Below are 22,949 nucleotides of genomic sequence, written 5' to 3'. Positions count from 1 at the left end.
TTGCGATCCAAATCAGAGAGGCTTTTACTCATGCATAGCCCACAGCTAGTTTATGTCATTTAACTTTTGCTGGGTTTTTTTTAAGGTTTTATTATATTCTATAGTGTTACTGTTGGTTTTAAAGTATACTGTACTCTTAAATTAATGCCAGTAAAGGTCTATGGTATGGTACCTGTCTGTTGTCTTGCAGTCCGTAATGACATCCAGCACGCTGGGGTGCAGTACATCCTCGACTCAGTCATCCCTGAGCTGTTGAGTGACCCTAGCAAGCGTTTCATCTATGTAGAAGTGGCCTTCTTTGCCCGTTGGTGGGGGCTGCAGACAGAAGCTACCCGCCAGGCTGTGCGGCAACTCGTTGCCGAGGGTAAGGAGGGTGAAGAGAGTCAGACTCGTTTGGTGTTTCTCTGCCTCACGCCATCCATGTGAGGAAGAGGCAGAAGTATTTGCTGAAGGGTGTGAGGGAGAGGGGTGAGCATGCCTGATGGGATGAGAAGGGAAAGGCTGGCGTCCAGGCCACCTGAACACCAGAACTAGGTCTTACTGCAGAAATGGTAAAAGACTGGTTGCCACTGCTTCTGCTTGCAGCCGTATTGCCAGGTCACAGCCTGGAGAACTCTTTGGTCTTGTGTATGTGTGTGAGTTTTTTTAACTGCTCCACACCCATGAACAGAAATACCAGTGCGGCTTCTCCTCCTTAGTTTTTGGGGTTTGTAGCATTGCTCCCTCCTACTAGAGTGGGAGGAATGTGCAGGTAGGGGGCAGTAATGCATCCATCTGCATCCTTCTTACAGAGCCGTATAGCTTGCCCTGCGCTCTCTCTTGCTGCATGAAGCAAGAGCTTGCCCTGCGCTCTCTCTTGCTGTGAAGCTGCAGTTCCCTCCTCTTCCCCTTCTGTAGTGTAAAGATCTCCCCCAGGTTCCCTTTTTAGCCCTGGTGGGTGACTGTTGACTCCTAGCTTGTATTTTACATGCCTGCCCTCTTCACCAGAGCTGCAGTGAAACTTTTCCTGCATCTTTTCCAGTCTGACGCACTTTCCCTCTCTGCAGGGCGCTTGGAGTTTGTGAATGGCGGCTGGTGCATGAATGACGAAGCAGCTGTACACTATTCATCTGTCATTGATCAGATGAGCTTTGGGCTCCACTTCCTTAAAGAGACATTTGGCGAGTGCGGCCGGCCCCGGGTGGCCTGGCACATTGACCCTTTTGGGCACAGCAGGGAGCAGGCGTCGCTGTTTGCACAGGTCAGCCCATGCTTTCAGAATAATGATGTGTCCTGCACCATGATTACATCTCTCCTTGCCCACATGTATCTGTGGGATGTAACTGGCATCCTTGTCTTAAACTGGTGAACCAGACCTCGCATTTTGCCTGACCTTCTGCTCCCACGGCTGGGCTCTCCAATTCAATTTGCTCCCCTTCTTCTGCCTCTCAAACTCTTTTCTTGTCTTTTTCACCCAGATGGGCTATGATGGTTTCTTTTTGGGTCGCATTGACTATCAGGACAAGGCCCAGCGTGAGACAGCGCGTGAGATGGAGCAGCTGTGGCGTGCAAGTGGTAGTCTAGAACCCCCAGTTGCTGATCTGTTCACTGGTGAGTAAGGGCAAGAGCCAGTTTGGCGTAGTGGTAAAAGCACAAACAATAATCTGGGAGAACTGAGTGATTCCTCACTCCTCCACACATGCACCTGTTGCGTGACCTTGGGTCAATCACAGTTCTTGAAAGAGCTCTCTCAGCCCCATGTACCTCATAGGGTGCCTGTTGTAGGAAGAGGAAGGGAGAGGAGATTGTAAGCTACTCTGAGTGAAGGTAGGATATAAATCCAATCTCTTCTTCTCCTTAAGTCTCTCTTCTTCTACTTTGAGGTCCTCGTATCTGAGCATCAGCCAAGGTGTCTGTTTAGCTAGTGCATATGTAGATTTGTCCTAATCAACAATGTGTCAGTCTCTTGCCCCTGGATATTACCAGAGGATCTTCCAGTAACTGGCTCTGGCAATATCTGGAAACAAGAAAGGTTGGTGGGTAAACTGGCTCAGGTTCAGAAATTAATTCAGTTGGTGGGTAAACTGGTGGGTAATTCAGTTGGTGGGTAAACTGGCTCAGGTTCAGAAATTAATTCTTGGGTCCCTCTGCATGAATGTCTAGAAAACTGGGGGAAAGCTTACAAAAGTAACTGGAATAGATCCTGCTGTCAGAACCAACATACAAAGGTGGCCAGACTTTTTTTTTCTTTTGCTTAAAGTTTTCTTGCTTAAAGTTTTGCTTCTCACTTAAACATGAAAATATATTCATCTTGGACAGGATACGGTCAAGTCAATCAGAATATTCAGCGAAAAGACAATTGCAAGGAGGTGATGGAATTGAATTTTTGTCCTGCCCAATGAAAGCAATATAAAAGTTTTTCAAAAAGTGAAGTGTCTGGTCAATGGGAGCATAGAAGAATGTAGGGAGAAAAGGATACCACCTCAAGAGACCAAGCTTGTTTCTGTACTCTCCAACACTACATAAGCAAAGCTAGGCACAATCATGGGTGCTGGTTTCTAAATTATCCCTGAGAAGGGTAGGTGCGCTATCCACATTCACGTGTAGTTTCCAGATTGTCTAGAAAGGCAGTCACACACAGAGCACTTTAGAGTAATCTAGCCAAGAATTTTCAGACATTAATCACTGCGATGTGCTTGCTAACATGTTTAGTAAAACTTTTTACAATAATCATATAAATCTTTTGTCACATTTCAGAAAAGTAAATCCTCATAAGTAGTATGTCAGACATACCTTTCCTCATCAAGCCTCAATCAAAAAGTGACAGGTGCTTCCCAAATGAATACCAGATGTTTCCCTATGGGCACTGAGGCAACTCCTGACAGGGGTGTCCTGTCCTCCTGATCCTCCCGCAAATGAATGCCAGATGTTTCCTAATGTAGGGTATTTGTGCATGTACAAAAGCTGTGCTATGTTTTACAGGGAAAAGTATATATACATTTACTGTGGTCTCCTAATCCAGTCTACGTTTTACAGGGGGGGGGAAAGAGTTGTTCAACTTCAAGAAAGACTACTTCTGTCCCCACCCCCCACCCCATCCTAATATCTCTGCCCCATTGTAAGCATCCACCATTTCTTATCCCCCCCCTTTTCCACATTAAATCCTAACATTTTCTAGCATCTTCAGTGCCTGTTCTCAGAGGATTAAGAAAGCATCCTTTTGTTCTTTGCCAGTACTCACAGCAAGGTTGCCAATCTCCAGACAGGAGATTCTAAGTTTCGAATTTGCTATTTTTTTTGTCCTTCGCAGATGGAAGGTTCAAAATATTTAATTTGGTTTATACGTTCCCCCTTTTCAGCAATACAGTTTTCCTAGGCTTCCCTCCTCACACACACAGACACACACACGTCCACTATTTTGCCCTCCCTTCTGAGAAAAAAGGACTTCTTCTTCTGCTGTGCTGGCAGTCGCAATATGAATCACCTAACAAAGAAATTTTAGATGTGTAGGGAAAGAGCATAGCAAAACTCCTTTTTATGCTTCCCACCCCTTGTTTACATCATGGCTTATTTCTGGGTTTTTAGCTTCCTTGTGCATTTCAATGCAAAGAACATTTTTAGCATCCTTGTCCATTTCAATGCATAGCTTTTCCTATTTAAAAGCAAACATCTTGATGCAAAAAACAGTTCTCCCAGGCCCATGTCTGGGAAAAAAGATTTGCTGCAAGGCCTTACTCCCCCCTCACCATTTAAAAACAAACAAGCTAGAGGTTTTCAATTTCAAGCTGTTTTGATAACTCCCTTCTAATTCGATCTATCTTATATATTGCTATTTGTGAGACAAACAGCATTTGACCTGCAAACAGTTCTAAAAAGGTCAGGGGCTCTAGGTCACTGATTTTTACGGTGAGAAGTTGTAAATATTGTTGTACAATATATTTCAAAATGTTGCCGGGGCACTCCAGGTGTTAGACTCTCATCAACAAAAATCATGGTTGTTTAGCTCTGCCTGTCAAAACAAAAGGTCTCAAGACTTCTCACAGGCCCGTTGGGTGTTGCCATCTACCCCTGCCCTACCTGACCACTCTTGCGTCCCCAAGACTTCAATAAGTACTGCACACAACCAACAGCTTTTCTCAGTGATTACAAGGACTAGAAAAATGCTTTAGAACAAATGTAAACTGAGATTTCTGCACCAAAGAACCATTTTACCAGCAGAGTAAAAAAAAAAAAAAAGTATGAATGGATACACAATCCTGCACACTGTTTTCCTACCCTAAGTCAACTGATTTATTTCCCTCCCCCTCTACTAGGGTTTCCAACTCTGTGTTGGGAAATCCCTGGAGATTTGGAGGGCGGGGATGGAGCCTGGGGAGGGTAGAGTTTGGGGAATGGGCTGAGAAGGGATGTGATGCTGTGGAGTCCACCTTCTGAAGCTGCCATTTCCTCCAGGGTGACTGATCTCTGTGGTCTGGAGATGAAGTGTAATTCTAGGAGAATTCCAGGCCATGCCTTGAGGCTGGCAGCCCTACAATGTCTTCAGTGCTGATGTGCGGCATGCTGGCGCCCTCTCAGCTTCCTCTAAATAAAAGTGCTCCTCCTCGGTTTGTGGGTCTAATTGCTTGACCTTTGCGTGGGGCCCAGTGGATGGGATGGAAGAGTTAACAAGCACACGTTGCCCTTTCTTTCCCTCTCGACTGTCTCTTGGCAGGCGTCCTACCAAACGGCTACAACCCTCCGATGTCTCTCTGCTGGGATCAGTCCTGCTCCGATGACCCCATCGTGGATGATGACAGCGATGAAAACAATGTTCAGAGTCTAGTGGCCTATTTTCTAGGGGTTGCAGCCGCTCAGGTTAGAGAAAGGAAATGGGGTTTGGGAGGCTGGACTCCCTTGGTCTGATCCTGTCAGTCAGGGCAGTGTTGGCTGAAGTGAAGGTAGGAGGGGTGAAGCAAACTCTAGGAAAGCAGAGGCAGAAGGGAAAACTTGTAGGCTTTTCCCAAGAGTGGCTGCTTGCTGGGGAACAAGGCATGCCTCTTAGGGTAGGGGGATCGCTGCTGATCCATTTATTCATTCTTAACACTGTTCCCTGCAGTCCAAGCACTATCGCACCAACCACATCGTCATGACAATGGGCTCTGATTTCCAGTATGAGAATGCCAATCTCTGGTACAAGAACATGGACAAGCTGATCATGCACGTCAACGCACAGGTACTCCGGCATTATAGCCGTGTCTCTTTTCCTAGCGGGCAGGCCATCCCCATGCAAGCCTGATTTCTTAGGCCCTTCGTTCTCTTTCCTGGAAAGGAGCCAAAGAGCTCTCTGGCTTTGGATGTGGGCAGGAGGTCGAGACACAAGGTCTCTCCCATAAACACTGTTCCGCAGCAATGCAGTGTAAATGTCAAGTTGAAACAAAGATCTTGTCCCCCCCCATAAGGTATCTGGATGTGGTAAACCTGATTTCAATGGTGCAGGTCAGTGAATAGTGCCATCAAAACTGTGGGTGCTCCCTTTTCACACCACAAGTGAACCGAAAGCCTTACACAATACACAGGTGCATTTCCTCTCCATTACCCATAAATTCCCTTTCTTCAGGCAGAGCCCAAACAGAAAGGCAAAACGTTCTGCCCGTCTTGTTTCCCTCCAGATAGCATTGGACTTGGGAGGAGCCTCTTCCCTTGTCTCTTCCTTCTCCTCCTTTAGAACAAGGAGAGAGATGGTTTCTTCAGTTCATGCAGTAGGCTGTGTGATCTGGAGGCTCCACCGTGTTGCATAGCAGCTACTTCTGGTGCTTTCTTGTCTAGGTCCTGCCTCAAATGTCATCCTTTTCCTCCTCCTTCTCCCTTGCCCTTCTCTCGTTCTGAACTGTATTTATTTAATTGAAGCAACTCAGTTGGCATACTGTAGAGAGGTGAGAGTTAAGCTGTGCCAGGGTTCTTGCTAGTGAGAGGCAGAAGAGATTAGCAGAGACCACAGGGACAGTCCGTGTTTCAGGTGTTAGGCCTGTTCTTGTCCCACAGTCAGAGCACCATCAGACTGTCTCAGGGCAGCCCTTTATTTCCCTAGGGGTATGTTTGCCTGCTGATTTCCTCGTTTCTCTCTTCCAGCAACTCCATGGGAGCCACGTCCATGTCCTCTACTCCACCCCAAGCTGCTACTTGTGGGAGCTGAATCAGGCCAACCTGTCCTGGTGAGAGGGCTGGCTGGGCTTTCAATGCTATCCTTCCTGCAGCTGGAGCATTCTTTGTGACAGGGCCTGATTGCATGTCTCTCTCTCATCCTCTTCCATCACACACGTGCTTAATTTAGTCCTACCCCTGTGAGATTACCCCTTGTATGGTCTGGGTTTCAGTGAAGAAGAAGAAGATGATGATATTGGATTTATATCCTGCCCTCCACTCTGAAGAGTCTCAGAGCGGCTCACAATCTCCTTTCCCTTCCTCCCCCACAGCAGACGCCCTGTGAGGTAGATGAAGATATTGGATTTATATCCCACCCTCCACTCCGAAGAGTCTCAGAGCGGCTCACAGTCTCCTTTACATTCCTCCCCCACAACAGACACCCTGTGAGGTGGGTGGGGCTGGAGAGAGCTCTCACAGCAGCTGCCCTTTCAAGGACAACCTCTGCCAGAGCTATTGCTAACCCAAGGCCATTCCAGCAGGTGCAAGTGGAGGAGTGGGGAATCAAACCCGGTTCTCCCAGATAAGAGTCCGCACACTTAACCACTACACCAAACTGGCTCTCAAGTGTTGCAAGAACTGCTTGCTTCAGAGGCCTCCAAAAGTTGCTGTCAAAATGGAGTCCCCCAAGGAATGGGAGTTTATTCCGCCGGCTCTTCCCTGTGCCAGACTGGGAGCGTGTGGCACCATTTCCTGCCTGTCAGATGTGCTTCCCTTGGGGGAAATGAGAGGTTGGCCCAGAAGCCCCTGTGCTGAACCAAACCCTTTGGAGCAGCTTTGTCCCCCTCAGTGGAAAAGGAGTCTGCTGGGATCTTCATCCTAGGGATTCGGGACTCTTTACCCAGTCAAGATGTTCAGGAGGACATCGTGGCTGCCTGCTAAGAATGTCCAGCCCTACAGGCTGAAGAGGTTGCCTGCTGCCAGTCTATGAGAGAGTACAAAAGTTAATCGATAACGCAGCTGCTATTGGTGTACTGAATACTGACAAAGATAGGATTTAGCACTGAGATGCCTGGGTCAGTTAAGAGGGAGCACATTCTGTGCCAGCGGTGGCAAACCTATGGGACGCGTGCCAGGGTGGGCACTCAGAGCCCTCTCTGTGGGCACATGTGCCGTCGTTCCCTGTCCCTCCTTGCGCACGAGGTTCGGCTTTCCCTCCGTCTTCCCTCCCTCCCTGGAGCTGCGATGCAGCCGCTCTTTGACGCTCGTCTTGTGGCTCCCGAAGCCTTCCCACCCCACCCCCACACTCCGCAACATGAAGGCTGGGGCTCTTCGTTGGCTTCCCGTGACGAGAGCTGCCGAGTTGGGCAGCGTGTGCGAGTTGAGGTGGGTGAGGGGGATGCGGCCGTCCTCCTCCCTTAGCAGCGTGGCCTTGGGCCCTTCGTGGGCTTCCAAAAGCTAGCGCTGCTAGAAGAAGCAGCCTGTGTGCAAGTGAATCGGGGTGGGTGGGGGGAAGGTGGGAAGCTGCGGGCATCACCCTTCTCCCCTCGGCAGCGTGGCCCAAGGCCCTTCATGGACTTCCCACAGTCAGCGCTGCCGGGAGAGGTGGCCCGTGCGTACATACGAGCTGGAGGGGGAGCTGTGGACGCTGTCCTTTTCCTCTTAGCAGTGCAGTCCGGGACCCTGTGGCCAGCGTTGCCAAAAGGCACAGCCTGTGTGTGCTGCGTACTAGTTGGGGTGGGTGAGGGGAGGGGGGAGGCTGCGGGCGTAGTCCTTCTCCCCTCAGCAGCACAGCTCAGGACCCTTCATGGCCTTCCTGGATCCAGCGCTGCCGGGAGAGGCAGCCTGTGTGTGTGTGTGTGTGTGTGTGTGCGCGCGTGCAAATGAGTGGGGGAAATTAAGTTGAAGTGAGAAATTTAAAGAGCGTGGTTTAAGTTAGTATTTCATTTAATGTGCCTGTTTATGAGGTCATGATATTACATGAGGATTTCAAATAGGGACCCAGACGTGCTTGCAGCAAAGAATGTGCAGTAAATATATTGATTTATTTATCTTATCGCCTTTAGGGTTTTGGTGGGTGTTTGGCAGTTTGGAAATCAAAGGGATGCAGGAATCTGAAACGTTGGGAAGAAAGACAGTGGTGGAGGTGATGACAAATGTCATTATTAGAATTAAGAAAGTGTGACTAAAGTTACACTTCAAAACTAAGTACAAAATTAAAATATGCGAAAGCACGGTGACTTTAACAATACCAATTCAGTCAGATTTGAAGCGCTTCTGGGATGGTTAACAAATTTTTAGGAATGGTGGCATGGCATTGTGTTAAGTTGGATGGCTCATGAAGTTCCTTCCGTCGATGCTTGATTGACAAATGGAGGAAGGGCATATGTCTTGATTGTGAACGCAGAGATTTGCCGCAAATCTACGGATTTTTCTGTGCTGAATATTTTTCTTTAAACGAATAAAAACTCACTGTGTAGCAATTCTAAGGATCTTTTCATCTTTTAAATCCCCCTGTTACTACTATTAAAACCTTTTTTTTTTTTAAAGATATGAATTTTAAACCCGTCTCATTATGACACCCTGAAGTGGATACCCAGGCTAGCTAGTCTCTCTTATCAGATCTTGGAAACAAAGCTGGGTCAGCCTTGGCTCGTATTTGGATGGGAGCCCTCCAAAGAATACCAGGGGCAGGATGCCCAGGCAGGCAGCTGTAAGCCAACTCTGAACAGCTCTTGCAATTTGAGCACAAAAAGTAAAGACAAAAATCCATTCTTAGGCATGTTTCCTGACTGTGAGCTGGCAATGCAGTCCCAGAGTTGTTTGTATCATTGAAAGCTCTGTTATTGTGTTTTTCTTTGAAGGCAAAAGATGTTAATGTATGGGTTGTTTATTCTAAACTAAAACCTCAGTATTCAGGTTAAGTTACCATGTTGGCACGTTGCGATAAGTGGGTTTTGGGTTGCAGTTTGGGCACTCGGTCTCTGAAAGGTTCGCCATCCCTGTTCTATGCCATTTGTTGGATTTCCACCCCCCCCCCCTCAAGTGTCTTGTTTGTATTGTGGGGTGTTCACTGTCATTTCTATATTGTAGAGCTAGAGGCATGGAGGCACACAGGGCATTGGTGAAACAATGGGTGAAAGGTTTGCCATCCCTGTTCTATGCCATTTGTTGGATTTCCACCCCCCCCCCTCAAGTGTCTTGTTTGTATTGTGGGGTGTTCACTGTCATTTCTACATTGTAGAGCTAGAGGCATGGAGGCACACAGGGCGTTGGTGAAACAATGGGTGAAGAGGGAGTTGACCTTCAGAAGCCACAGTGCCTTGTCCCTCACTGGCCCCCTCTCTTTGGCTGCTTACCAGCTCTAGAGAGGAATCTGAGTGAGGGACGGTGGCTCAGTGGTAGAGCATCTGCTTGGGAAGCAGAAGGTCCCAGGTTCAATCCCCAGCATCTTCAACTAAAAAGGGTCCAGGCAAATAGGTGTGAAAAACCTCAGCTTGAGACCCTGGAGAGTCGCTGCCAGTCTCAGTAGACAGTACTGGTTTAAGGAGAGGGACAGTGGCTTGAGACCCTGGAGAGCCACTGCTGGTCAGGGGAGGGATGGTGGCTCAGTGGTAGAGCATCTGCTTGGTAAGCAGAAGGTCCCAGGTTCAATCCCCGGCATCTCCAACTAAAAAGGGTCCAGGCAAATAGGTGTGAAAAACCTCAGCTTGAGACCCTGGAGAGCAGGGGAGGGATGGTGGCTCAGTGGTAGACCATCTGCTTGGCATGCAGAAGGTCCCAGGTTCAATCCCCGGCATCTCCAACTCAAAAGGGTCCAGGCAAATAGGCGTGAAAAACCTCTGCTCAAGACCCCGGAGAGCAGGGGAGGGACAGTGGCTCAGTGGTAGAGTATCTGCTTGGGAAGCAGAAGGTCCCAGGTTCAATCCCCGGCATCTCCAAAAAAGGGTCCAGGCAAATAGGTGTGAAAAGCCTCAGCTTGAGACCCTGGAGAGCAGGGGAGGGATGGTGGCTCAGTGGCAGAGCATCTGCTTGGGAAGCAGAAGGTCCCAGGTTCAATCCCCGACATCTCCAACTAAAAAGGGTCCAGGCAAATAGGTGTGAAAAGCCTCAGCTTGAGACCCTGGAGAGCAGGGGAGGGATGGTGGCTCAGTGGTAGAGCATCTGCTTGGGAAGCAGAAGGTCCCAGGTTCAATCTCCAGCATCTCCAACTAAAAAGGGTCCAGGCAAATAGGTGTGAAAAGCCTCAGCTTGAGACCCTGGAGAGCCGCTGCCAGTCTGAGAAGACAATACTGACCAAGGGTCTGATTCAGTATAAGGCAGCTTCATATGTTCATATGAGTGTCAGGGGATGGTGACATGCCATTTGCAGAGGTGTGGCACTGCAGGTGGGGCCCCCCTTTGCTGTGTAGAATCTGACAGATGGAACTCTGCCTTGGACAGGTCTGTGAAATACGATGATTTCTTCCCATATGCTGATGGCCCCCACCATTTCTGGACGGGCTACTTCACCAGTCGGCCAGCTTTGAAACGCTATGAGCGGCTCAGCAACAGCTTCCTACAGGTTAGTGTGCACACTCTTGTTGCTCTCCCTCCCCAGGCTGGGGGAAAGACAGAGGCCCAGCATGCCAAGGTTCTGGTCTAGTCTTGACCACTGACTCCTTAGTTTCAGTCCCTGTTCTTGCTCTGTCCATTCTATCACCGCCAGGACCCAGCAGTCAAGAATGTCACGCTCTAACACTGCTTTTCCCTTTTGCAGGTCTGCAACCAGCTAGAGGTGCTGGCTGGCGCACGAGCTAACGTGGGGCCTTATGGCAATTCCAGCAGTTATGAGCTGCGTATGTGAGATCCTGAAAGGGTTTTTGGGGTGGAGTGGGGTGGGAAAGAACAGATGGGACGCTGACTTCGTGTTGACATTAGGACAAGAGCCTCAGTAGCAGTTGCAGCCGTTTCCATGACATCCTGCAAACTATTTCATTCAGTGTCTGGTCTGATTTGTGCTTGAATGTAGGGAAGTGAACAAGACAGTGATTCTGCTAGAGGGCATTGTGCAGAAGTAGTTCCAGGGCTGTAATCTCTGTATTGGGGCCAATAGTGGCCACTGTCTGTTAAGGGTGTGCCAAAAAGTCTACCGTGGAAGTGAGCCATTCTAAACACTTGAGTTGAATTTTTTCAAGGTCTCTCCTACTATCAGTCCACTAGGTAATCCCCCCACCACCACAGTTGGGATGAAATCCTCAATGATTGTATTCCTCATTCACTAGATCTTTCCTTTCAAATTTCAGGCAGAAGGTAAAATGGATCATGTAGCTGAGAGGAACAAAATTCTCCTCTCCCCTTGCTTTACACTGCTGGGCTTGGGTACATTCAACGTTTTAGTCCCCAAGTACTTCTGAGTAGCTCCCATGACCCACATACTCTAGTGTTAGGTGAAAATCCACTGCCATCATACCTTTCTTTACAAGTGGGTGGCAGACATGGCTAATGAGGACTTCGGTGGGTAATTTATAGCAAGAGATGCCACTCTTCAGTGGCATCATACAACAAACAGTGGAACCTGCAGAGCCTGCGTCATCAGTTCTCTCTTACAGGGAGACATTCTGACCCAGGGGTGGCCAAACTGTGGCTCAGCAGCCACATGTGGCTCTTTCACACATATTGTGTGACTCTCAAAGTCCTTGGCATGGAGAAGGCATTTCTTTCTCTAAATCACTTTTCCAAGTCAAGCCAGCTGGGGCTTGGGGAATGCATTTAAAGTTGCTTTCTTTTCCTTCATCCCTCCCCTGATCTATTTTCCTTCCTTCCTTCCTTCCTTCCTTCCTTCCTTCCTTCCTTCCTTCCTTCCTTCCTTCCTTCCTTCCTTCCTTCCTTCCTTCCTTCCTTCCTTCCTTCCTTCCTTCCTTCCTTCCTTCCTTCCTTCCTTCCTTCCTTCCTCCCTCCCTCCCTCCCTCCCTCCCTCCCTCCCTCCCTCCCTCCCTCCCAACATCTGTCATTCATGTCTTGAAGCTCTCAAACATCTGATGAGGATTCTGTCTGGCTCTTACGTTAAGCAGGTTTGGCTACCCCTGGTCTGACCCTTCATCACACCGTGGTATCCTGTGGTGGGATGTGTGTGGCTTCTCCTTGCCCTGCATCTGTTACAGTCCTCCTGGTGAGAGTTTGACTGGATATGGACACAGGGCTTGTAGGCTGTTTAATCCCAGGTGGATGAAATCCTGGCTTTTTGCCTCTGCTTCTTCCTTCCTTCCTCCCTTCCTCCCCATCTCTGCCTGCCGGCAAGTCCCTCTTGTGGAGGGTGAGGGAGTCAAGAGCATCTGTGCCTCTGTTCCCCACCTGAGCTGCTGGCATGTGGAAGCAAAGCCTTTGCCTCTGTCAGGTAGCTCTGCTGTTTGCCGCTGCCTTATGATCAAGGGGAAACCCTTTCTCTGGTTGATTCTCATAGGCCTGCAAAACAGGCCAGCTGTGGTCTTTGCTCTCCTTTTCCTCTGAAGCCCCTCCTGTGTGAGTCCTAGTGGAGCCCATCCTGGTGCTTTGTGGCATCCCCGTTTCTTTTTTTCTTGCATTCTAAGCCATGGGATATCATAGGGCCTTCAGAAAGCCTTCCCAGGGCCACTGAGACAATATGTTTGTTGGTGCAAATGCTGAGCACAAAAATGCCAGTTGCACAGTCCTGTCCCCCCATCCCTAGCACATGCAAAACGGATCAGCTTTCCGCTGGCTTCTCTTCCCTCTGCCTGCAAAACGGACCGCAGGCCACCTCCTGACCATCCAAAGCCATTTCATTCAGATTCAGACTAGTATTCCTCATATTGATGAGTGGCTGTTTTGTTCCTGTTGGATTACTGAGCAGTGGAGCTCCCCCTGTGCAGCCCAGCAGTCTTGGTGTGGGAGCACAGGGGATCCTGTCCGGGTGCTGCGACAGTCCCCACCTTCATCCCGCAGGGAAGGCCATGGCAGTCGCTCAGCACCACGATGCAGTGAGTGGCACAGCAAAGCAGCATGTGACCAACGACTACGCCAAGCAGCTGTCAAGAGGCTGGGATGCCTGCCAGGTAAATGCAATGAAATAAAAATTGAGACTCGGTTAAAGAATAGGTTCTCCCCGTTTTGTGCAGCGTGGATCTGTTCCAATCCCAGGAATTTCGGTCACGAATACATTAGTGTTCCTCTTGCATTCCTTCTCAATCACTAGATACTCAGAGGCAGGGTAGGACTTTCTTTTAAAAGGTAAAGGCAAGGTCCCCTGTGCCGGCACCAGTCGTTTCTGACTCTGGGGTGACGTTGCTTTCACAGCGTTTTCACGGCACTTTTTACGGGGTGGTTTGCCATTGCCTTCCCCAGTCCTCTACACTTCCCCCCCCCCAGCAAGCTGGGTACTGTGACCCTTTTCTGTTTGCAGGTCGTGGTCAGTAATGCCCTGGCCAGTATTGGTGGCAGCAAGGAGAACTTTGTGTTTTGCACATATCTCAACATCAGCGTCTGCCCGTTGACTGAAGCTGCCCAGACAGTAAGTGAGCTGCATTACTGCCTGATCCCTCATTCCATAAATGGACCCTCATCTGGATTTATAAGCTCCCAGATCAGCTGTAAGAAGGCAGGCTTCTGCTATGGAGTTCCCTGACTAGAGTCCAGTGGAGCTCCTGTGCAGGCCCCCTTATGCCTCCCCTGGACTGGCATGCTGCTTTTTTGCCCTTGTAGTTTGTGGTGCTTGTCTACAACTCACTGCCACGCCCTGTGAACCAGAATATCCGACTGCCAGTGAATGGAAGCCGTTACTCCGTGACAGCTCCGGATGGCCAGGCGATTCTGAATGAGGTAAGCAGCAGACAGCCATGGCTTCTTGTAGAGTTAGAGGCATTTTAAGGAATGTAAAGAATTCAAATGAGCATGGCTCATTTCTATATTGGAGGCAAACCAGAAACTTTGTGGCGATGGAGCTGAACGGTTTGCTGGAGGAGGAGGCATTTTTTTGTTTTATACCCCATGCGGCCCTAAAGCTGCTTACATCATTCTCTTCTGCTCCATTTTATCCTCACAACAACCCTGTGAGATAGGCTAGGCTGAGAGCATGTAACTGGCTAAGGTCACCCACTGGGTTTCCATGGCATAATAGGAATTCAAACCTGGGCCTCCCAGGTCCTAGTCTGTCACTCTGACCATCACACTACATTGCCTCTTAAGTTCCATGAAAAGCAGCAAAAAACAAACTCAAGCCCTAAACAGAAATTCTTTAATTAAAGAGTCAAATGCTTGCCCATTATCTGTGTGCCTTTGATCCCATTGACCAAGATACTGGAAGTGTATAGGGCACATTGGATTCCTGAAGGGCAATTGGGTAAAACACTGCCTTCTTCACATGTGTATCTCCATGATTAAGTAATTACTTTTTCAAAATGGAGTGTCTTAAGGTGGCCAGGCCCCTGAGGGCCTCCTTGTGGTTATTGGCCTGACAGGAAGGAGGAAAACATTAATGAAATTATGCTGAGGTACTTGGATTTTGCTTCTGGAAGATGGACTTCCCTCCTTGCTTGAGTAGAATAATTAATGGAACAAATCTTCTGTCCATTGCCAGGTCATCCCTGTATCGAGCTTCACGCAGAGGGTGCGACGTGATCGAGGCAATGCTGTCAATGAGCTGGTCTTCCAGGCATCTGCTCCTCCACTGGGCTATAGTTCATACACTGTCTCCAAAGTGTCTGGCAGGAACCCAGCTCGCTCCAAACTGCTGAAGAGGCTGCATGATCAAGACCTGCCTGGAAAGCAAAGTCCCTCTTGGGAAATCCAGAATGAGGTATGGGCTCATTAACAGGCCAATTAACATGCCTGGATTTACTGTACGTAAGGAATTCTTGAGAAATCTCTCTGTGCCAGTGGCTTTCTTTTAGTACAACAGCTGAAGCAGCTCTGGTGGTGGTAGGGTTTCACCTAAGGCACTACCCAGATCTTCAAGTGAAGGTTGTACTTGACCTACCAAGGATCAAATCCTAGTTTGTTGTTCTTTCTTAATAATTGTGAAAACATAGTTCACACCTCAGCCTTTGGCAGCGAATCTGGTCTCCCAGGGCAGACAGACTTATTGTTGAGCATGGTGGGGAGTGACTTTTGAATTCTTGCCTTTCAAGGGGGAAAAAAATTCAAACATGGTAATAATATGACACAGCTGAGAACATGAAGAAGTGAGTGGGTGGAAAATCGTGGTGGTCCTCAATGGAGATCTCAATGATCATGGAGTTGGAAGAGCCCCCAGGGTCATTTTGTCCAACCCACAGCACAATGCAGGAAATTCAGAAATATCTCCTCTCCCCCCACACACACCTCCTGTTTAGTTAGGGGAAGATGGAGGATAGAGCAGGCTTTACAAGATTTCCAATGGGATGTGGCCATACGCAGGTATACATTTTGCTAGGAAAACTTGCCTTGTATCAGGTTGTCATCCTGTTCCACATCTCTCTGCCTCTTACCCCTGCCTTTGACAGCCAGTGATGTGAAATGTCCATCTTATGGTACTCTGCATTTCCCTGCCCAAGGCAGGTTGTGCAAAAATATGGTGGAGAGGAGGCCAGAGTCACAGTTGTTCTCAGTTGCAGCCTTACCTCTACCGTACCCAGGCCCATAGCTATGGGGGACAGGAAGGCCAGGCCACTCTATTTAACCCCCTCCCCCCCCCGAGGAAAAGGGAGGGGGAGAGAGTGCAAGAGAAAGCGACAAGAGTGAGAAAGAGGAGAGAGAGAGAGAGCAAGGGGGAGAGCGAGAGAGTGGCAGCAAAAGAGAGTGAGAGAGCAACAGCAAGGCAGAAAGCAAGAGAGAGTGAGAGGGCAACAGCGAGAGAGGAACAGCAAGAGAAAGAGAGAGAGAGAGCGCTTGGGGCCAGATCAGAAATGCTGCACAGTCCACAGGAGAGAAGACACACTGTAAAATAACCCCCTGCCTCACCCCATTTTTTATTTATTAAGGTGTCAAACACACAAGATGGGAACTCTCCCCCCCCTCATTTTTATCCCTCCTTCCTAGGGCTGGCACCTCCGATCATCTCCTTCCTTGTATGTTTACAGAGACCTCGGTCTGAACTGAACCCACCTTTTTTTTTTATCAGTCAACCAAAGTGTTTTACTACGGTTTTCTAGATATGCTGGTACTTTGTGATGGTGTTTTCCTGGACTCCTTGATCAGCCCACTACTGTTTCATTCCTTTCTCTCCCCCCCCCACCCCTTTTTTTCTTTTTTTGGGCGAGAGAGAGCTGGGGCCGGGAGGGCGGCCCACTGGAGGGAAGAAGCAACCAAGCCCTGCAGCCCCCCACCCTCCACATTTTTTATCTCCCAGGCCCCTCCACCCAGAATTGTCTGGCTAAAGGGCTGACCCCTTGTGAAGTGTCAGGGTAAAATGTGTGTGTTTCCAAAATTATTTCAATAGACTGGGGGAGGGGGGAGTCCCCAACCTTTTTCCGCTTCTGTCTTTCAGTTGCTTCTCTGTTCCTTTTCTTCTTACTAGCCAGTAGGTGCCCATGACAGATCTCCAGATTGCAATTTCTTCACTCACCAGAGTGGGGATAATATTTGCTTTGCCCAGGAACAAAGTATTACAATTTTAGCAGCAGCGAGATGAGAGGTTTCCACAACAGAAGCGCCGCCTTGAGGAAAGATTCCACCGTCAAATGAATAACAGTGTCGGATGAGAAGAGTCATTTAACAATAGTATGGGATTCTGTTTCTGAAAGCAGTGTTCTGGTTTAACCTTTTTCTTCTTCCTAATGTATCTTTACTCCTGGTCTCCTTCCCCCTCTGGGCATACTCCAGTAATGTCACCTTTCCCCCCCCTTCCTCCTTTTGTCCTGTTTTACCAGCATCTGCGGATCCTGTTTGATCCAAAAACAGGCCTTCTGAAGGAGATTCAGAACCTGGACAAGAGCATAACGCTACCAGTTTCTCAAAACTTCTTTTGGTAAGGCTCTCAGAAGGAAGTAGCAGAATCTGAAGTCTGGTGGAGGAGGGGTCTTCTTGCCTTTGATTCTAAATGGTGCTCACGTACTCCTGGCAGGGAAACGCTAAGGGTGGTTGGAGAGTCAGTGAGGTGTCGTGGTTAAGAGTGGTGGACTCTAATCTGGAGAACCTGGTTTGATTCCCCACTCCTCCTCCACATGAAGCCTGCTGGGTGACCTTGGGTCGGTCACGGTTCTCTTAGGGTTCTCTCAGCTCCACCTCCCTCACAGGGTGCCTATTGTGGGGAGAGGAAGGAAAGGTGATTGTAAGCCACTGTGAGTCTCCTTGAGGTAGAGAAAACGTGGGGTATGAAAACCTATTGTTCTATCTTCCCTTCTCTGTTGGATTATTAGAGACTCAGCATCATGACCCATTTCTACCTATTGACCCGCTTCTGTAGGTACAGTGCCAGTTCTGGGAACGATGACAGTGGCCAGGCGTCTGGGGCCTACATCTTCCGTCCCAACAAGTCTGAAGCCTTTCCCATTAGCAAGGGAGTCCACTCTTACCTTGTGAAGGTAAGAAAAGCAGGGGCTCCTGAAGTAGTTCTGATCCCAGCTTGATGGCTTGGCTTGAGCAGCAGGGTTGTCTAGGAGACTATGTACTCTGAAGTAGCCTGAATTGCAATTAAATTGAACTGAAGAGATTTTCTTTTCCCCAAATGCCTCTGCAACAAAATGGCTTCAGAGAGAAGGCAGCAAATGGCCCTTCCTGGGAAAAGAATCCTAAAGGCCCCATGCTGCTACTGAGAACACCCACTCCCAGATAACCCTCTGGCAAGAGAATAACAGGCATCTCTCAGGGAGCTGCTGGCCCTTGAAAACCCTGGTCCTAGACCACTTATTTTTAAACATTAAAACCAGCCCTTTTAATTGGGCCTGGAAACCAAGTAGGATCCAGTGCACTCATTTCAGAATTGGATTTGCACTCCAGGGGGACATGGCTCAGTGGCAAAGCACCTGGTTTGCATGAAGATCCCAGCTTTACCAGTTGACAGGAACAGGTGGAAGGTGACTGGAGAGGCACTGCCAGTCAGAGCAGACTGTTCGGACCTCGAGAAGCAAACTGTCAGCCTCAGCAAAGGCAGCTTCATGAGTCTGTGTAAATAACAGGGCAGCCACCTTCTGAGCCAAAACTGCTTTGGAACTAAAAATGTTTGACTGAGAGATAAGGAGGTGGTAGAGAATGGAATGGGAGGAGTGGGTGTTTACTGATGGGGGAGAAGGCCAGCTCTGTTTTTCTGAATGCTGCGAATGGCATTTGGGCCATAGTGGTAGCAAAGTTGTGGTCAGAATATGGAAGCGAAGAGAGGTTTTGTTTCTTCCTAGCATTCCTGAGGCGGCTCTTGCAATGAGTGAGGAAGGAGAGTATTCCTTCTTGGATCAGAAAAATCAAATAGTTTTTAGAACGCTCCTTCTGGCTCCGATAGTGCCGGATCTCTTTTAAACCAAAGTTGCCCATGCATTGGATGTGACTGTAGACTGCCCTTGTAGCACTTTGCTCATAGTTTGTCAGGGTTTTTTTTTCTAGGGGAATGTGGTGGAACAGAGTTCCGGAATCTCTTCATGGAAACAAAATTCCCCAGACCCGTTGAAACGTTCATGAGGGGGCACCCTGTGCTTCTCCTTCCCTGCCCTCGAGAGTCCTGGCACCTCTTTTCCAGAAAAAGGAAGCCCTGGTTCTTGTCTCTCTAGGGGCGACTGCTGCAGTCTCCTTTTAATGGGCTTGTCTCTTGGTGCTGCTCCTGCTGGTGCCCGGGGCACTCCCTCTTGATGTCAAGCAAGAATAATATTTCGTATATGGTTTAAACCGGCAGACCCAGGTGGTTCAGGAGGTGTACCAGAATTTTTCCAGCTGGTGCTCCCAAGTGGTACGGCTCTATGCGGGGCAACCGTATGTGGAGCTCGAGTGGACAGTAGGACCCATCCCAATCAGGTGAGCATCCGAAGTCGGAGGGAGGGCCCCTGCTGGAGCACAGCTCTCTGACGACTGTTTCTGCCCCAGAGACGGCCTTGGCAAGGAGGTCATCAGTCGCCTTGATACAAACCTGAAGACCGATGGGCGTTTCTACACCGACTCCAATGGGCGTGAGATTCTAGAGAGAAGGTACTGGCAATGGGCAGTGGTTGAGTGAGACCTACGATAGGCTGACAGCAAGACAAGATTTCTATTCCCAGCTCACTGAAGAGTGTGTTATAATGCAGGAGTTAAAAGGACAAATGGTAAATTAGTTGGCAGATCACACTCTGCCCCAAGTTTGAGTGGCTGTAAAGTCATTTCCCCTTATCTTTATTCCCCCCAGTCCCGTATGTAATCTTGCCTTGCCACATAAGAATTACTAGGGGAACATATGAGCACTTGAAGAGCCGAGCCCATAACTACAGTGGGGAGTCTCAGGGCCCAGCCCCACCACCAACTTACTGCCAAGGCCTTCCAACTTCCAATCGTGCTTCTTTCTCTCATTACCAGCAAGCCCCACCCCATTAACTAAATGCCACACTCCACCAAAGCAGCTGTGGAGTCTTGCTCCTGCTGCTTGGGCCATGGAGGAGCTGCACACAGGCCATGGTGAAGGAGGCAGCTCTGTGCTGTGTCAGGGCTGCTGGAGTGTGGCGGGCCCGTTGCTGAGTAGAAAGCAGCAGCAGGGGGTACTCCGGAGCCGTGAAGTCCTGCAGTGTCTCTGCATCTTGGTGACCGGCAGGCAGCAGTCAAGGGGCAGGCTCTGGTGGGCTAGTTGTTTGGGCCATGCCTGGGGCTCTCTTCCTTCCTGTAGTTGTTGCCTTAACCTGTAGCCGCCAAAGCTCAGTGTGGGAGGCAGCTGTGGGTAGCAAGGAGGTGGTCCCATGTACGCTGGGCTGAGCAGCAGCAGCTTCCTGCGACAGGCATGAAACTGATGGTCACAGCCCAACAGAACCAGTGGTACAGAGCCGTGCAGGGCTTCTTTCCGTGCAACTGCCGTGACAGCAAAGCATTTGGGTCTCTCAAAACGGTGGCTGGGTGTGGTTCTGGGACAGCTTTCCTAGCCGCTTTTTGATGATGATGATGATGATGATGATGATGATGATGATGATGATGATGATGATGATGATGATGATATTGATGATATTGGATTTATATCCCGCCCTCCACTCCGAAGAGTCTCGGAGCGGCTCACAATCTCCTTTCCCTTCCTCCCCCACAACAGACACCCTGTGAGGTAGATGAAGATATTGGATTTATATCCCGCCCTCCACTCCGAAGAGTCTCAGAGCGGCTCACAATCTCCTTTACCTTCCTCCCCCACAACAGACACCCTGTGAGGTAGATGAAGATATTGGATTTATATCCCGCCCTCCACTCTGAAGAGTCTCAGAGCGGCTCACAATCTCCTTTCCCTTCCTCCCCCCACAACAGACACCCTGTGAGGTAGATGAAGATATTGGATTTATATCCCGCCCTCCACTCCGAAGAGTCTCAGAGCGGCTCACAATCTCCTTTCCCTTCCTCCCCCCACAACAGACACCCTGTGAGGTAGATGAAGATATTGGATTTATATCCCGCCCTCCACTCCGAAGAGTCTCAGAGCGGCTCACAATCTCCTTTCCCTTCCTCCCCCACAACAGACACCCTGTGAGGTAGATGAAGATATTGGATTTATATCCCGCCCTCCACTCCGAAGAGTCTCAGAGCGGCTCACAATCTCCTTTCCCTTCCTCCCCCACAACAGACACCCTGTGAGGTAGATGAAGATATTGGATTTATATCCCGCCCTCCACTCCGAAGAGTCTCAGAGCGGCTCACAATCTCCTTTCCCTTCCTCCCCCACAACAGACACCCTGTGAGGTAGATGAAGATATTGGATTTATATCCCGCCCTCCACTCCGAAGAGTCTCAGAGCGGCTCACAATCTCCTTTACCTTCCTCCCCCACAACAGACACCCTGTGAGGTGGGTGGGGCTGAGAGGACTCTCACAGCAGCTGCCCTTTCAAGGACAACCTCTGCCAGAGCTACGGCTGACCCAAGGCCATTCCAGCAGCTGCAAGTGGAGGAGTGGGGAATCAAACCCGGTTCTCCCAGATAAGAGTCCGCACACTTAACCACTACGCCAAACTGGCTCTCCTACAGCAAACTGGCTTTTTAACCAATCAGTTCAGAGAGGCATTATCTCCTTGACTTGTTTTAATGCAATCCAGAAAACATCTGTCCCCCCCCCCCCCCAAACTTATTTAAATGCTCCCTGACTTAAAATCCTGGCTATGCCCCTGTGAAGAGCACTACACATATATTTATATTTACAGCTTTAGGGGTCTATTTTGCTCTCTCTCTCTCTGTCTTTTTTGCTGTATTGGATTGCCCAAACTCTTAAGTGACCATCATTGCATTTTTTAAAAAATCCCTTTTTCCAAGGAGCTCAGGATGGCAAACATGACTCCCCCCCCCCCCTGCCTCCTGGGATTGTTGTGACTGGCCTAAGGGCTGATTCAGGGCAAACTAAGGATATGAATCTAGATCCCCCTAGTCCTTAAGCAGATCAGACAGGCAAAAAGCTAAGACATTCTTCTTCTGTTTGCTTCCCCTTGGGAGGTGGGGCCCTAACCTGGATAGCCCAAGCAAGCCCAGTCTTGTCAGAAGCTAAGGAATGCCAGGTCATGACATAAAGACAAGCAATGGCGAAACCACATCTGAACTGTCTCCTGCCTGTAAAAAAAGTCTAGCTCACCCACCTAATGGTGCAAAACTCTAAAAAAGAGCTAGAACTTCTAGCTGCTAGGCAATCTTAGGATCTCCCGGCTGTACTACACAGAATGCCATACTGTAATAATTATTGTTGTTGTTATTTGGTAGACGGGATTACAGAGCCACATGGAACTTGAGCCAAACTGAACCAGTGGCTGGCAACTACTACCCGGTGAACAGTCGCATCTACATCAAGGTAACCGTGCCCCCTGGTGGCTCTCGGGAGGCTACCCCTTCCAGTCTGTCAAGTATCTTTTGGGAAAGGTGTGGGACAGATGCAGTTTTCCCTCTGGTATAGGCTAGGGCATTGGCTGAAAGTGGGCTATGGGTATGTTCTGGTGGTGTTGGGAGTATTCGCAGTGATATTGTGACCTGTAATTCTGCAGCGCCTATCAAGTACAGGACATCTCTATATGCACGTATGCAACTCGAGGCCTGCTTTCTAACATTTATAAAATCCTATTCAGTTCTACATTTGCTAGTTATCAAAAGGCATGGCATAAGGATTTAGGCAGGCACTTGACAGAAGCCCACTAGTGCAGACTTTGGGGTTCCTTGGTTTTTGCTTCAAAAAATCTCTCCTCATTCAATCACAATCCTTTAAAATTCTTTTTCGTTGGCATCTACCGCCTACTAGGCTTTCTCATATTATTTCTTCTCAATCTCGTTTATGGTGGAAATCATTTGGACTTCAGGGTTTCTTTTCTCGTAACTGGTGGTCATGCAAGTTTATTTTCCTTGTTTTTTTGGAAGTCTTAGCCCAAATCAAGTTAATATCAGGTTACTTCATACCCAAAGATCCAGCCTTGATTTTACTCAACCTATGAAAAAAAAAGCAATTCCTCCAATAAGTAAAGACCTTATTTCAGCACCTTTAACAGCCAGAGAGCTCTGGGACAGAGCAGAGAAGTTCTACAAGGGTGAGGGTTGTGGCTCAGCAGCTGGGGAAGTTGCTGAAAACTTCTGAGTTTGTGTGAAGGGCTGAAGGTGATTGTTGCTGATTGATTAGGTGTGGCTGTGTTCCCTACCCTCTTTGCATTATTAAGCTGCGCCTTGCCAGAGGCGCGAGCCTTTGGTGCGAGCCGAAGAGTGAGAGCTAAAAGGCTCTTAGCCTGGGGGCTGTGTAAGGACCAGGAACCCAGATTCCTTGTGTTCC

The 22,949-nt window shown here is 48.9% G+C and overlaps 1 protein-coding gene across 1 annotated transcript in view; it reads left to right on the top strand.

Annotated features, from left to right (window-relative positions):
* The window catches only part of MAN2B1 (mannosidase alpha class 2B member 1), a 40,725-nt gene that overhangs the window by 6,000 nt on the left and 11,776 nt on the right, over positions 1–22,949 (top strand). Inside the window, exons 3-19 of the mRNA XM_060240677.1 lie at positions 191–364; positions 1,047–1,240; positions 1,458–1,590; positions 4,691–4,833; positions 5,075–5,191; positions 6,088–6,170; positions 10,543–10,663; positions 10,859–10,937; positions 13,042–13,151; positions 13,499–13,606; positions 13,798–13,914; positions 14,672–14,890; positions 16,941–17,038; positions 17,477–17,594; positions 18,893–19,011; positions 19,081–19,182; positions 21,902–21,989. Of these exons, the coding sequence (XP_060096660.1) occupies positions 191–364; positions 1,047–1,240; positions 1,458–1,590; positions 4,691–4,833; positions 5,075–5,191; positions 6,088–6,170; positions 10,543–10,663; positions 10,859–10,937; positions 13,042–13,151; positions 13,499–13,606; positions 13,798–13,914; positions 14,672–14,890; positions 16,941–17,038; positions 17,477–17,594; positions 18,893–19,011; positions 19,081–19,182; positions 21,902–21,989 (2,123 nt within the window). The remainder of the gene's footprint in view (positions 1–190; positions 365–1,046; positions 1,241–1,457; positions 1,591–4,690; positions 4,834–5,074; positions 5,192–6,087; positions 6,171–10,542; positions 10,664–10,858; positions 10,938–13,041; positions 13,152–13,498; positions 13,607–13,797; positions 13,915–14,671; positions 14,891–16,940; positions 17,039–17,476; positions 17,595–18,892; positions 19,012–19,080; positions 19,183–21,901; positions 21,990–22,949) is intronic.

Source organism: Heteronotia binoei, chromosome 5 (genome assembly GCF_032191835.1).
Source record: "Heteronotia binoei isolate CCM8104 ecotype False Entrance Well chromosome 5, APGP_CSIRO_Hbin_v1, whole genome shotgun sequence".
Classification (NCBI taxonomy): Eukaryota; Metazoa; Chordata; class Lepidosauria; order Squamata; family Gekkonidae; genus Heteronotia; species Heteronotia binoei.
This window is presented reverse-complemented; position numbering and strand designations above follow the sequence as displayed.